Source organism: Amblyomma mixtum, chromosome 1 (assembly GCF_055824585.1).
Source record: "Amblyomma mixtum isolate Tamu chromosome 1, ASM5582458v1, whole genome shotgun sequence".
NCBI lineage: Eukaryota > Metazoa > Arthropoda > Arachnida > Ixodida > Ixodidae > Amblyomma > Amblyomma mixtum.
In genome coordinates, this window is record NC_143012.1 from 234,508,435 (window position 1) to 234,524,729 (window position 16,295).

Here is a 16,295-nt window from a genome sequence, read left to right on the forward strand (position 1 = left end):
TGAAGTGGCCAGCTGCTTCAGAGTACGGTCGTTGCTAAATTCCTTACCTTTTCGCTGACATCACACGTAGCCAAATATTGATGACATCTGATAAGAGGGGGTCAACAGGAGAATAAACATGTCACTGCACTTAGGTACCAAACGATGGCTCAGTAACGAACACATACAAGAAAGTGCCATCCCGACGGCACTTGGTTCAATGGTTCACATCCGGGAAAAACCAAAAGCCATAAAAAAGGTCTGCACGCACATGATTCGTCCTCATTCGTCTCAAAAACCATACGAAACAAAGTATCAGACACACAAGTTCAGCTGGCCGACCTCACGAATCACGTGTCACTTTATTCTTACAGTATACAAGTTTCAAAAAGAAAAAAAAAAGACTATACATCACATAACGCGCAAGTCGCTCTGCAGCGCGTGCATGTATATTATATGTATAATATATTTATATTCATGTATGTATAGAATATGTATAAGTAGAATATCGTACACGTCGAGAAGCGACCACGTCGCATTGTCACTTCACCGGAAGATTAAAAAAAAACAGCACAAAAGCCGGGCGCCAACGGCTGACTAGGGGCGGCCGCAGATGTTCTGTGAACCCCCGCAGACAAGGTTCTTGTGTACAAACATTTCACAGCGAGGTTGAAGGACACACACGCAAACACACAAACACATGGCTCCAGAGCGAGACGCCACACAGGTGCCTGAAACAACGGCCCAAACCCAGCCCGAAAAACCGCAGCTCGCAAAAAAGCGAGCGGGATTTGAAAACAGAACCCTACGTCGTTTGTTCTTTTTCTCACCGGTTTAAATCCGGCGTGGCTACGCCTAGTATTATGTACCATTTAAACAAAAAAACACTCAAGTACTCTCTTCACAACTTCACTATCTGTCGTCGCCTGCTTTGCAAGAGCTATGCCAGTTCAATGTCACAACCGAGTGACAATGAAGTACTGTACACCTAACATTACCTAAAGTATGAACCATGAATTCTTATGAAGTCTTGTTCTCCGAACCGTCTCTAGAGTGTCCACCACACCTCGACAACAGCACAACTAGCGACAGCTGGTGGCTGAAGATGTATTCCACACTAAGGTGGACCATTTCGGCAGCGTCGCGTATTGTGGCATTACGACAATTCTGCAAACGCAGCAGTCAGGACTACTGCCAACAAAATTGAGGCGAATGCAGCCTTTCAGCAACGCCTCGGCTCTGCAACATCAGAACCCCGCGAAAGTGTCCCTTTGACAGCATTTGGACAGAGCTAAGACCTCGATCGGATTTGGCGAAGTTAACGCCGCCTTGTCGGTGGCAATAGCGCTACACACCGAACAAGCTGGCCATGAAAGTTACGTCACATAATCAGGGAGCAGAACTTGGAGTGTCTATAGGTAGTCTAAAAAAGAAAAAAGACTATACCAAGGAGACTCGTCCTAGCGTCGCGTCGAGACGCAAAAGCTCTTGAAAAAAACTCGCGTGTTCACACGGTACAGCTCCCGGATGTCCGTCCATAAGGTGCCTCCGCCACTATTCAGAAAGGGACCCAACGCGCTTATTTACAAACAGGCCGGCGAGCTTTCCGGCTAGCGAAGGACAACAACACCGATCTCATAGCTGCAGACTTGGCACTGTTCCCGCGAGCACCAGTTCATCCTCAACGCATGAACACAAAAGCGTGCACAACTCACGCTCAGCGGAGTGAAAACGAAGGACTGCCAACCTACCATTCGAAAAAAAAAAAAAAGGCTTGCAGCGCCACATTCGCCGTCTCGTTAGTTCCGTGCAACAGTACAAAATATGGCCGCCCCTCCGGTGCATCGACGCGCATAAAGCCTGATCAAAGACCAGAAGTCGTCAATACAATAGAAATCCCTAATAAAATGCAGTTCTTGCAAGTAAAGCGCAAAACTACAGATTTAATTTTTTTCCTCATAAATGCGTATAATGCCTAATGTTTAGAAAGCACTCTTTAGAGCCCTCAAGGATGTTTCCAGCAACGCACCGAGGCCAAGCGAATGCCCACCGGGCGGTCAACAAAACCACGAAGAAATAAGTCACACGTCCTACTTAACCATTGTTCTTTGGGTGCACACATTTTGACAAACATGACTCAGCAAAGCTGCAACGTAACTGTCCTCAGCGCGTGTGACTTGCATAAGCAACGAACCGCAATTTTCGCGGGAAGCTTGTACATCATCGAAACTCCTTTACAGCATACAACGAGCGACCCGGCGCGCGCCCAGTTTATGCACAGGTTGCACGGAACTAGTTAAACGGGAGCACACGAATGACCATGTCGGCATTTACAATACCGGCCAGGCAGCGCACGCCTCCAAAATGCCAGCGCCACGATTCTCCGCTAGGGGAAGAAGCGGCGGTAAAGTCGAATCATCCATTTCTGAGCGTGCATAAACTACAAGCAACGATACTGTCGGAAGAATGAAGAGAGAACTACAACAAAAGAAAGCGGGTACGGTGGCTTGGGAACAAAGACAGCGTCGACGACCTTTGCTTTCGCGTACACAACCGTCCCTTAGAAAATACATCACAGATTCATTGAAGCATGAAATGTAGCGCGCCTCGCATAGAAAGCTCCTCGTGTCCTACCTATATAAATATTTCACGTATATAAACGACACACGCCGCGGCACGACTCAACAAAGGCCGCGAACAGGCCAAACTGCGAGCTGGATTTGGGCCGGCCAGCGCGTCGCAAGGCGCGATATTTACTGCATGCAAAATTGCCTCCCAGTCAACAATCTACGGTCGGCACCCTACCGAGGGGCCTCGCGAAATGCGAATCTATACGATGGGTTGCAGCGGTGATAAAAGTGTGTGATGGTCTGCAGAACCACTCGCGGGTACACTGGGCAGAGCAAGAGGGCTACTGAAACATCTTTAAAATGTCTAAGTCGAGTCGAGTCTCAGCAGGTACCTGGTGGAGTCAAAATCATGGCTTCCCTATTAGCAGTAGCTGCGCACACACCCTCAACCTCCCTTTTCACAGTCGGATTTCAAGGAAAAATACGAAATAAATCGCAGGGTTTTAACGTAGTTAAAAACAGTAGATCAGCGAAAAGTACACGAGGCAAAACCGCTTCAGAAGCAACCGCGTGAAAGATCTTATCGTCAGCCGCTATCAGCAGCCGCGTGCGGGGAGGGGGGCGCCGGTTCCGCGCGTTGACGCAGCAGCTGCGCAAAGCCTCCGCCGCTGCAAAGCTTGAGGCTTCACACATACCTCGAGTTTTTCAGCTTCGCTCATAGTGAAGTAGAGCTTTCGCACTAAAAATCGTAATCTGTTCATAAGCCGCTGCGGCAGCTCAGTGGCTTCGGCTGCTGATCGCGGGCTCGAATGCTAGTAAGCCATATTTCGATGCAGGCGAATTGCAAAAACGCCCGCGTTCTGTGCGATTTTAGTGCACGTTAAAGAGACTCAGGTGGTGTAAATTAATCTGGAGGCCTGCGCTACGGCGTCCCTCAAAGCCCACGTGTCGCTACTGGACGTTAAACCACACAATTTACTATTCCTCCGCACCATCCCCGCACAAGTATAACGCCACAGAAGTGTTATACCTCGAATCACTGGACAACTCAAAACCTCGAAGCGATGCTGAACACTTACAAATATTGCACTGCCTTAAGAGAAGGCGGAAGACAGGAAACAAGAGACGCGGTAACTGTCGCGGGAAGCCTTTCACCCTTCCTCGTTCTGTGCCTAGAGAAACGAACGCTAGGGGCGCTGCGGTCGTCGCAAACAAGGTGCGGCGAGTAGCGCTAACACCGAACGTATAGCGCTCTAACCAAAATTTAACAAGACTTTACCTTCTTAGCACAGCCATATCGCCACTAGACTGCGGCAGAAGCGTTCCGATTGGTAAATTTCAGTTTAGGCAATTCAGTGCATAATTAGGTAATTAATTTACGTGCTTTCAGGTTGGGCCTAAAGCCTAAATATCCGATTGTGCCGTGGAATGAGAACAAGCTCCTCAAAGTTCTTTGGCTGGTAGAAAACTGAAGGTTTAAGTCGAGATCAAGCAAACCTTCATAACTTCGTAAACTGTGATACCAAACCATGGAGGCTCCTCTCGCCTAGGGCCAAATGAGTTTCTGCCGCCGAGGTTCCCGGGAACGCACCATTTTTTTCCTCAGCCGCCATCTAGCTTGCCCAGTTAACAGGGAGTGTTCTACAGACCACAAAAGCAGTACTCGCAGTATGGTTGACAGGTCCCTTGGGATGAGCCGCTGCGTTCCAGCAGTCGTTTCGAGAGTTTGCTATGTCGCCTCCACAGTGGAACCAGGCGCCGCGACACCGGAGGATGGAGGCACGCTTCTCCCGTCCATCCTGCGATCGTCCACGTCCAGGTGCAAGCGTTCGCTAGATGATTACGTGGCCAGGAAACCCGCAGAGTTCATTTCGTTGCCACTGCCTTGAAAACCGCGCCCACAGGCGCTGCCCGTCAACAAGACACCGGTTTTGAATTCCAGAAACCAGCCGACTCAACAAAACGCCGGAGCCGTTCGAGGTTCAGAACTGGCACGGCTGCACGGAGGCGGCATCAGGCCCGCCAAGCACAGTCCGCTCTGAACGACGGCGTCCAGAAGCTCCAGAAGATGCACATACCTGACAGATGATTCCCGAGAGCACGCAGACACGTCACCACAGGCTCTCCGAAGCGCGAGGAGTGGGAAACCATGCATCATATTCTCTCACGGTATCGCCAACTTTTGTTCATCCTACGGTTCTCGTTACCCCCGCGCGACGTTGAAAAACACCACCGAAGCCACGGGTGTCCCTTTTCCCTGGCGGGCTGTCCAACGTGGTTACCATCGTCGACTCCACGGAGCGTCCAAGTCCGTTAGTCCATCCGTCAACAACCCCGGAGCGGTGAAAATCACGTGACCTGCCAAAAGGCGGCGGGTTCCCTAGAACAGAATGCGGTCACGGCGTGTGACGTCACAGCACAACGCGCGGTCTGGGCTTTTCGGTCTTTACAAACGGGCCGCCGCGACCGCGGCGACGAAGAAGCGCGCCTGCGGGCCATCTTCTCTGGAGCTCATTCAGCGGATATTGCGGTGCGGCCACGACAGGCGGGGGATAAGGGCCTCAAAAGCGCGGGAGGTTTAGTAGGATGCGGCTGTGAGGTGCGACGTTGGACAGTTTCGGGCAGCAGCGAGGTTCTGCACCGCTCAGAACCTCGTCGACAACTGTCATGTCCGGTGCGAGTTGGTCGCCGGTAGGCGCTGGCACGAGTCCTGCTGGTGGCTGCCCGCAGTGCCGTTGCCACTCTGGTCCCGCAGCGCGAGTTGGTAGGCCACCTCGAACGCCTGGCCCAGCGTCAGAATGATCTCGGTGGCCAGCTCCTGCGGGAAAGCGGCGCGGAAACGTCCACGCAAATTAACTTTGCAAAAAAAAAGAAAAAGAAGTTATTAAAAGAAACAAATGCTATGACATTAGGTCAAGCTGAATAACCCGCCTCGTTCTGCGGCCAGATGTGATATACGTGAACTGCAGGGACTACGAAGTTTACAGCCGCACAATGCTGCTGCAAACGCACCGCGTAATGCCATCGCAAAGTGTCGATGTCGATTAATCACGAACACCAAAGCGGCCGCGAAAGGCGAGAAGGTGCAAACGCGTGCCCTTCGAACGCCAAACGAACTCCTCTCCGAGCTGGCCGACAGTACTGCCAGTCAGTTTGAATACCCAGAAAGGCAAGACAGACGTCATAACTGACGTAGTAGGCAAAATGCTTGCTTACTCTCCCCTATCCACGGGTGAAGTTCGCAAAGTAACAGCCGTGAACATATTGAATTATCGCCATAATTATAACGCTATTCACGTATACCCTTGAAAGAGTGACGACAGTACTATTCGCACATGCAATAGATGCGTTTTTACGAGCCTACAGGTAAATCATGGACGTGGTCCTGGTCGCCCCAGAGTAGAGATCTGGCCTAATTTCGACAATCTGGGGGACTTTACCGTGCGCCACAATTTTATTTTTGGCTCGTTTACCAACACGTCAAACAATGCAGCGGCATTCACATCCTTATTTTGTAATGCCACGGTTAGTTTCTCACACCTTCAACGGTTCCTCAAGACTTCAGTGCGGCGAACATATTTCCCGGCCTTTAATAAAATCTGCGCATTAATGATGCCCATTCCGCTCCTAACGTCGCAAAAGAAAAGAAAGAGAAAGTTAACAAAGGTTTCCGCTGTTAGACAAGGAACGCGGTTCGCCTCTAGGGAAGCGATCTAGAAACGTTGCCCTCACGCCACCATCAAGGACGCACGCGTCACTGCGGCTGCTCCTTTCGTACTAAACGAGCTGGCAAACGACCGGAACATTTCCTCCCGCATGGAAGAAAAGAGCAGGCTACAGACGCGGAAAGCAAAAATATATGCCGAAATAAAAATATAAAGACGGCAGGCCTCGATGCCATCAGACTCGGCGAGCGACTAGCTTAGTTGCGACAACTTCCGAGGGAGGGCGCCACTGGTTCCATCCGCGATGCGATTTCGCACTTTGGAAGTTTCGCCGCGTTTTGCCGCGGGAGGGTGGCACAGGCCGGCGGACGGGGAAGACTCCGACAGAAAGTAGTGAAACAGTTCCCTACTGATTCTTGTTAAACCGAGCTCTCATTTCTTACAGTGACCATTTTCAGAAGTGCGTCCCTTCTTCACAAGACTCCAGTACCATTTGTCAGCAAACAGTAAGAGCCTTCGTTGTGGACGCTTCTCCCATTACCTTCCATATCTAAAGGTTTAGCAACAAGCCAATTAAGTCAAAGCAGTCTAGTTGAGAGGGGGTTGCGGATGAGTTTTCACTTGCTACCGAGTGCAGATGAGTTATGATATATGTCAAAGGAATAGCGGACTATTTTTTCGTCGTGGATGAATTCGGTGCACGGTGGCTGAATGAGGATGGAGCTTCACTGCAGACTTAAGTTTCATCCGACATGCTACTTATGCTTTCGTGGTGTTTTGAAATGGGTACATAAAAAAAACCCTAAAAAGAGTATACACACCTAATTTTGGTGGCATGTTGTCTTGTTTGCAGTGATGCATAAGATATTACTATACATGCATCACCACATGGTATTTGTCATTACAGCTAAGTAATTTATAATTGAGTTCTTCGCTCATGATGTTTTCAGTTTCAGCAGCTCTGTGACGTTAAGGTTCCGTATAGATCACGCGAGACATGACAAAATGCGATATAATTGCGGCTCCTTCATTCAATGTCATTCCAGCTCTTAAGGTGGGCTGACTTGAGCTTTGCAGGGAATTAAAACAATAAGGGAGCGATTATTTCGCAGTTTTTTCATGCTTTGCGTGACATATACACAACTTTGACATTACAGCCATCATTCGGCTGCTGAAACAGAAACAGCACGAGAAAGAAATTCGATTACAGCTTACTTATCGCCCGTACGCAAATACGGCATAGTAATTGATGTACACTAATGCATGCTCATCATTCCAAAGAGAAAAACACGCACCAAAAAATTGAGTCTAAACTCCTTTAAAACGCTGTCCCAAATCGAACGCAGCATATCGACCACTTTAACCAACTTTATGATGTTAGTGAGGCAATTTTAGTACAAAGGTTAAATATATTTAATTGATATACTCAAAACACACAAAACATATGACACTCACCATATTCTGAGCACAGAACACATGACAGTAGTGGTGGTTTGTTTGGTGCTCTTTTGTGATGTAGGCAAAGTGGGTGAGATCCTCTGCATCTTGACAGGCACAGTGGATATTCCGGATTTCATGTTCGCACACAGGGCGCTGAAAGAGCAAACAGAAGAACCCATATGTTTCCAATGCTCGAATCCATGCTGTGGCCACTGATTTAGAGCTGCTTCATTATCACTCACCTTTGTCACAGCATCTACAAACTTGACTCCACGGTGCGACACCGACAACAGCACACAGGGCACTTTGCCCATTTTGCGTGTCGACGTCTTGAGCTTGTGGATTGACTGACGTGTAGATTCTGTGCCTTGGAGCTCTTTCACTAGCGTTGAGCCGAGGTACTGCAAAGCCATGCCAGAAGAATAGGTACACGTCAACCATCCATGTATTCTGAAGCAGCCACCACTAAGGAATAATGGTAGCACCTCTATTAAGTCAGCGAGATTTTGATTTCAACAAAACACACATCCTCAATCCAAGGAAACAGTTTTGCATGAAGATAGCTGATCATGACAGTGGCATCTCCAATAGTATACTGACAACTTTCAAGATTAAGTAAGGTGTTAACAGGAGAGCCCAAAAATTCACAGCTGCCAACCTCAATGAACATGCATACCTACTCAATTCTGGCCTGCAGCATGTATAAACTATGGTAAGGTATACCTTAAGAAAACAGCGCACAGCAACTCATGGCCCCTGTATTACTCCGCTAACCAACTGCAGAGTAAATTAAAGCAACTTTTCATATAAAACGCCAGAGGAATCAGAACTCTTGCACTTAAAAAAGAGTAACAAGAAAAACTTTAACAGACTGCCCTGTTGCAGAGGGATAGTGTGCGGTGGCCATGAATGCGCGTGAGTATCACTGTGGACTCAAGTTGTACCCAACCATAAGAAAGCCATTTGAAACCGCCACAGTATTCATTTGGCTGTACGTGTAGCACATGTTGCTACCAAAGAAAAGTGATTTGAGAACCAGATGAAAAAGGAAGGAGACTGGCCATGCAGGTGGATGAACTTCCTAAACCATGTAACTGGTTGCAGAGTCACATGGTTGTTAAACAGATAATAAAATCTACTAGTATCTAGGCTAGTACTGAAGCCATAGTGGCCATCCTGTTATGATATACGAAGCATGGCAATACATGCACATCTTTCTAATCTTCTTATCTACACCTGGACCAACCTGCACCATGGAAGTTACACCCAGTGCTTCACCATGGCACCTCTGACATCAGTACAACATGCCTACTTGTGAAACACCAATGTGAGTATCCACCTCAACAATCAAGTACCTAAGCATAACAGACTTAGAAATGTGCACCTAACAAATTGCAGAGGGCACTCACATGTGCAGTGTAGTCACAGGAGCCATTGATGAGTAGCTGGGGGTCATGCCTCCACTGGGCGGCTGCTGTGCTCGCAGTGCCATGAGACGCCGGAGATCGGCCAGGGTCGCTCATCAGCTGCGTTGGTGGCCGAATCCGAAGACTACTGGGAGCCAGTCTGTCATCATCTTCAACACCTAGCTCCCTAAGCCCCATGTTCTGCATATACAACACCAATGCAGTAATTACACTGTCATAATTGCACTTAATATATCTAACAAAACTATCAAGTTGCGTGGGGAAATAGTAATGCGAGATCGGAAGAGCTACAGCTGAGAGCTACAGCTGAGAGCTACAGCTGAGAGCTACAGCTGAGAGCTACAGCTTAGAGCTACAGCTTAGAGCTACAGCTTAGAGCTACAGCTGAGAGCAATGCTCACTGAACTGCCTTGGTAGACACTGCTTCCAAAATACACATTTCTCTTTCCCCCGTAGCCAGGTGATCTGTTGCAGCGGGAACAATGGCTCTAGAAACAGTACCCTTTGCCAAGCATCTTGCTCCCATATCATTTTTGCACTGCACCTGCACTTATATGCATATGTGGTGGCATAATCATAGGCCACCAGTTGTGTATTTCAAGCTAATGGTGCATCGGCCAATATGCATGGCTTGAAGTACCATCTAAACTGTTTAGTAGAAACCATGTGGTCATTGAAAGTAGCTTCACTGAAACTGCTCTCTTAAACCAGAACTATTAGATTTTGTAGAATTAAGAGGGCAAAATGAAACTACACCTGCTCTGTTACAATAAAGAGATCTGCAAATAGCACTTTCATATGTCTCCAGAGTGCTCACAACTATGTGCAAGTAGAATGCAGCATTGTAAAACATAACTGATGAAGGGTGCATTTTTTGCTTTTTATCCATGCCAATGCCAGAGAAAGAATGCACAGACAAGTCATACAAACGTTGCAATGAAACACAGCCATATCCCCGTCCAAATCTGACACAAGCAGGAAAAAAGTATTCTACAAAGTTGGCAACTCACCAGCTTGGATAGCCCAAGATCAAGCTCATCAAGGTCAGCATAGCTGTTGTTTGCTCTCTCGCCCAATGATGCAAGAATTCGTTTCTGGTGTCCAAGCTTGCTGATCTCGAGCACAGTGTTCAGCTCCAGCTCCCAGATTTGCCGGCAGCGGTCCAGGGAGCCCAGTCCATTGTCTCGGAACCGTTGCGCATAGCATCCCAACCCAATCGAGTCCAACCAGGCATCCAGGCCAGGGTCCGATCCAGCCTCCAGGCGCGGAACTGGAGGAAGCTTCTGTGCGGCTGATTCGACCATGAGCTTCCGGTGCTCGGCATTTGAAACTCCCATGTCTAGAAGGTCTTGATCCTCCACAAGCCCCCCTCCCTGCAAGTATTTCAAAGAAAAAGCCCCAAAAGATCACTTTCATTCAAGCTGATTCTCATGTCAAAAAATTGCAAACCTGCCCAAACCTAAGCCCTGCATATGTGTAGCACACCAAACAGATAACACAATTAGTTTAGTTACATGGCTCTACCTACTAATAAGGACTGTCTATATTCTCAACTCTTATGAGTGCAAAAACATGCACTAACAATATGTGCTTCAAATTTTACTACTCAGTAAAAAAAAAAGGCCACACCAGTCTAATCTAGTTTGTTTTTCTGTAAGGCACATAAAGAAAACTGTCCAAAGCCATGCACCAACGGTGACCAATAAATGGATTCTCACCAAAAATCGGACATCATCATATCCATTGACCAGAAGCAAGTTGGCATACTCGGGAAGCCCAAGGTCTTGGAGCCATTGTTCAATGCTTTCAGGACATGACGATGCTGTCCCATTTGGTTCTACATAGAAGAAACAATTACACTGATGTCAGTACACATATAACACTTAAATTAGGGAGTGAAGCAGTAGGACCACTGCTTAAGCATGCAATTTTGCACATAATATCCGTCAACACTTGCCAGATTTCTTTTTGTGCTGCCTTGTGAGTGTGCGAGCAAACTCTTCTTCCATGTCTCTTGCAAAGATGGACTCCCTCGCAATGCCACTCCCAAATGATGCCATGATGTCCGCAATCTCAGCCCACTCTGCATTTTCATCGAAGGGACTTGCGGACTGCTCTTGTTGTTTACGAGGCTCCTCTGTTGTTTCGCCATCTTTCTGCGATGTCTGAAGAAAGATGGACCACAATTTGCAGTGTGAGCGAGGGAACCAAAATGTGTTTTCTAAAAAAAATACTGACATAATTGTGGAATATGTGTGCAAGCAGAAGCAAAAAATATAAAACAGGCCAGATAAGCATAGGCTATAAAAAGATAAAGGCTGGGAACTAATCTGAGAGGAAATGCATGTTATACACAACACTTTTGGAATACTATAAAGTGCTGCATGTATACTGAGCATGTACACAATACTGCATACATATCTTCCTATTACTTACCTACACACAGTAAAGGTGTCGCCAAACACAAATCAATGGATACAACAGTCAAGATGTGGCCAACAATTTCCTCTCCATAAAACTTCACTATAAATAGAAACACATCCGCAATACTTTCATATGAAAATTATAAGGTGTTTCATAGATGTCAAGTCTACTATGCACACAGATCCCAAACTGTTTGCAAATCAAATCACAGGGCAAGGGTACATCCAAGTAATAACCCAAAAAAGCAAGGACGAACAAGAACAAAAGGGAACAAGCTATTGCTCAATCTTGTGCTACGTTTTACCACATTAAAGAAATTCCAGTCACATCTAGCCTGTCAGGCTCCCAAAAGGCTCAACAGCACTTAGCAAAACGCAGTTAGCATATCTGCTTAATACACACGAACAAAAACGGCCTTCGTCATGCATGCAAGCATCAGGGAGCATGTTCAACACACCGGAGTGGTGTCTATGGCAAGTCCCCGCTTGCGAGGCGGCGGCGCCGGCTTGGGGCCTGGCCGAGGTCGCCCAGGCTCGCTCGCCGCCGGGCCTGTCGCCTGGGGCTCGTCCGTCTTGCTGGAACCCCGGCACAAGCCTGCACACACGCAACCCACAATAACTGCACCGTTCCAAATACATCATTCGGGCCGCCTTTTTTAGGAGGTGGCAGTACAGCATCTACTCTGAGCAGCTTCAGTGAGACTCGGCAGAGGGTTAGGCTAATGCAAACGCAAATTAGCTGCATCACTTGCACACGTACAAGAGGATAATTTAATTCAGGATCATGCACACAACATTTCCTCTAACACAGCCACAAGGAAAAACTGACAACCAGATAGCGTAACGAGTTACCGGTCATGTCAGCTGCCGCTGGCATCCGCTGCGCTTGAACGGATAGTTCACGAGCCTGGCACTATTGTAGGATCCTTTTCCCCGCACCTCGATTACAAAAGGCAAACGAGACGTAGCTTTCACGGCGGCACTGGGCGCGTTCCTCACGATTTGGCCGCTGTGCGCCTCGGGCGTCGGCGCCGCTTGCCCGCCCAACCTAATGCACCAAACAGGGCCGCATTTAGCCTCTCGCGCCGCGCCTTGTCCTCCCCGGGGCACTGCACTGCGGCGACCATATTAGCACAAAGACAAACAACTCGAGCGGGGACGCAGCGGCATCGCCCCACGGGCGCCGCTCGCGACAGCACGCGACAGGCGCAACACGAGAACACAATCCCGGCCGCCGTCGCCAGTCGACCGTTGTCGCCTGCACCTCATATGGCCGCGGGTCGGGCTGGCTCCGGCACACACGCACGCACGCATGCACACACACACGCACACAAACACAAAAGCAGCGCCGGGGTGGGGAAGGTCAAGAGATGCTCCTCTCGCTGCGGGGGCTCCGACCGAGGAGAGGAGAGCCCTCGGCGGCGAAGTCGCGCGATGCGAGCCCGACGGTCACTGGTCGCGGACACTGGTGGCGGGCCGCGCTTAATGGCTCCGGAGGCCAACGCTAATTACGGGGCTCGTTAGCTGCCGGCCGGTGCTGTAGCGAGGAGAGGCACACAGGCTAGCGGGGCGGGCCCGTAATGAACCGGGACGACCACGACGATTCGGCAGCTCGATGCGGGCCGTTAGGCCTCCGGTCGGCCGAGAGGAACCCCCGACCGTGATTGAGAGGAGAAGGGGGGCGGTCACGCATCGGCGCGGGAAGGAGGTCGCGCCTCGGCCGCCGCCGCCGTACCCCAGCGCTGGAACACCATGCCGACGTCGTCGAAGGTAAACAGGTACACGGGCGGCTCCTCCGTGGCGGCCGTTCGCTGTCCGCGACAGGCACTCCGCTGAAGAAGGATGTGTGTGCGCGCGACGGCGGCAGCAGCGCCGACGACGCGGAAAGCGGCGGTGCTCTTGCAGCTGTGACACGCAGGGCTCCTTCGGAAGCGGCGCGCAGGAAGAAGCCAAGTCAGCTGCCGACGTTGCTCCCGCGAGGAGCTCACAGCGGCGGCGGCGGCAGCCAAGGTCGCCGTGACGGCCGAAGGAGGCCGATGTCGTCAGCGGCGGTCCCCCTCTCCCTTCTTGAACCACCTCCTCCTCCTCACCGCCCCGCCAGCAGCCACGCCACGGCAGCCCCCCTCCTCGCGGCAGCTGCGGCGGCACCAGCCGAGAACGAACGCACCGGAAGCGGCCCCACGCCTCGCCACCGCCGCTTCGGCAAGCACATCGTCGCGAGAAGGAAACTGGCGGCGGAGGCCAGCGGCCGCCGACCATGCCCGGTGGAGAAGCCGCCTCTTGCTCGCTGACGAGACTCCGTGCGATGACGAGATCCGCAGCTTTTCATTCCACGCCGAGGCGAATTAAGGGGGGAGGGCACCGCCACTTAACGCAAAAAATTTTACATAGGAAACCCATGCTGACCCCATTTTTCGACATGTCGAAGAAATCTTATGTTCCATACCGCTCCCCGCCCCAAACCGTCTCCTCTAAAAGTGGCCCATAGCCCCATTCCACGCACCCATACAACCCACGTTCATATTCACAGGCACCTACACTTTGAACTAAAGTACCTGCGAAAATCGATCTCCAGCACGACGCCGTCGTGTTCCAAAGATCCACGCTACCATGACGCTGCTCAACTTCCGTTTCTGCAGTTAATTCGCATTCTTTCACGGCATTACACCGGACAGCGGCTAACGCCGAGCAATTCGCATGACTCATTTCACGCTCAAGTAACGTTGAACAGAATACTACTGATATGAACATTATGCTACGTCAATTCTTCCCGCTGTCAGCCATCACTGCACTTGTTATTCATCCATATTAATCGAGAAAAGGTATTCTCGAACTCTTGCAGCAGCGTTTCTATGTGCACGTGAAACGAAACCAACGCCTCTCTATACAAACAGCGCTTCTCCCTACGTGGTCACGCCACGGCCAGCGAAAGAGCAGACCATATACTTGGCACCCTCCTTAATCCCATTTTCCGGACACACCATAGCCACGAGGCACCTCCGGGACTATTCACCAATTGCGCAGTAGCCTAGACCACAAGAACGGGGATTAATCATCGCCGCAAATGTAAAGGAAGAAAAAATACGCCACGTGTCACAAGAGGCGTGCGGGATGGCCACGTCCTACGTGCGCGCATCCAAGGCCAGCTCCTGAGAACGCGCGCCACGAGCTGGCAGTACATCATGCGATCTCGCATCTCGGCCATGAGGGACGACATCTGAAATAAGCCGTTCGGAACTCCCTTGAACTCGAGGATACAATGAACCATTTAAATATGGCGACGCAAACTACTGCTCAGACACATACACTTAATACGGTCGACTGCGACTTTATTACATCGATTGAATTTAGTTTTCCCGTTAATTCGAGCACAGCGAATCTCCACAATATCCCCGACAAGAAGTTATTGCCGCATTGCAATGTAGAACAGCGGGAATTTCAAAGAATTATCGACAAGTATGTTACAAGCGCTACCGAGGACGTTTAAAAGCTTCACAGAAGATATCTAGTCAAAACGAAAGCTGAAAGCACGTCACTTGCTGCGTGCGCGGAGAAACGGACAAGGATGTCCAGTAGCACGGACTTGCAGTGTCTCGACAAAGATTGATGTTAACGCAAGCAGAGAGATTGGTTTTATGGGATTTAACGTCCCAAAGCGACTAAGGCTATGAGAGACGCCGTAGTGGAGGGCTCCGGAAATTTCGACCACCTGGGGTTCTTTCACCCGCGTCTTTCGGGTCAGCACCATAACCACTGAGCCACCGCGGCGGGCTCAAGCAGAGAGAGTTCCACGACACTCCGCAGAGAGAGTTCCACGACACTCCGCAGAGAGAGTTCCACGACACTCCGCAGAGAGAGTTCCACGACACTCCGCAGAGAGAGTTCCACGACACTCCGCAGAGAGAGTTCCACGACACTCCTCCTCTGTGCTAGCCCGTTGTGCTCTCGTTACTTGTGCCTATTGTGTAAAGCCCTTGTACATACTGTACATAAACGCCCGTTGACTCACCGTCTCCTCGACCGTTCTTTCGCTCAGCTATGCGCAACAGTGGCAGCAGGCTGAGATGCTCCAGTCCCAAGAGTGAGACAGGCTCGGAGGCCCATTCTTAACAGCAGAGAGAGTTCCACGACACTCCTCAGAGAGAGTTCCACGACACTCCTCAGAGAGAGTTCCACGACACTCCGCAGAGAGAGTTCCACGACAGGAACACTCCCTGGCAAAGATGTCCCGGAACTGCAATCAACTGCGGCCGAAATCTAAGCTATACTTCAGATGGTGCTTCACGGACGAAGACAATGCAATATCAGCTCTGTCTTAATCAGTGCATAGCGATCTTCCCACTTCCCGAATGCCAGCGGGACCGCCATCAGCTGACATTTATAGTAACATACGTTGGACGAAAGACGATTACAGCGCTAAATACCAAGGACAAACGAACAATGTACCCACACGCATCGGAAGTTAGGGCCAGAGGTGTACCTTCTTCGAGTGTCCGTTGTGTTTAGCGCTATAGCGTATAATTTCAAATTTGGATCACTCGCACTGATTGTTAGAGTCTACTACGTCGTATTAATGGATGTCGACTGTGCTTGCAGAAAGACGAAGGCTTCCACTTGCAAGCCAAACAGACCTACATAGACGCCTGCATTAGTGCGCAACTTGCTCACGGAACAGAGTTCATAGACCCGGGCTAGTAACACAGCACCCGCTCCTTCCTCACAGCTGAAGTTAGCAAAGAAAAACGAGCAAACACAGCAGAAAACAAACTTTTTTTTTTTTCAATCTGAGAA

General features: G+C 49.8%; 1 protein-coding gene across 1 annotated transcript in view; it reads right to left on the reverse strand.

Moving 5' to 3' along the window:
* Window positions 1-307: 307 nt before the first annotated feature.
* LOC149371156 (uncharacterized) overlaps window positions 308-16,295 on the reverse strand; it is a 122,694-nt gene continuing 106,706 nt past the window's right edge. The window contains exons 10-17 of the mRNA XM_089564693.1: window positions 11,963-12,099; window positions 11,039-11,246; window positions 10,800-10,918; window positions 10,092-10,454; window positions 9,064-9,261; window positions 7,897-8,055; window positions 7,670-7,807; window positions 308-5,367 (exon numbers count right to left, since the gene is read on the reverse strand). Of these exons, the coding sequence (XP_089420819.1) occupies window positions 5,215-5,367; window positions 7,670-7,807; window positions 7,897-8,055; window positions 9,064-9,261; window positions 10,092-10,454; window positions 10,800-10,918; window positions 11,039-11,246; window positions 11,963-12,099 (1,475 nt within the window). The 3' untranslated portion in view covers window positions 308-5,214. The remainder of the gene's footprint in view (window positions 5,368-7,669; window positions 7,808-7,896; window positions 8,056-9,063; window positions 9,262-10,091; window positions 10,455-10,799; window positions 10,919-11,038; window positions 11,247-11,962; window positions 12,100-16,295) is intronic.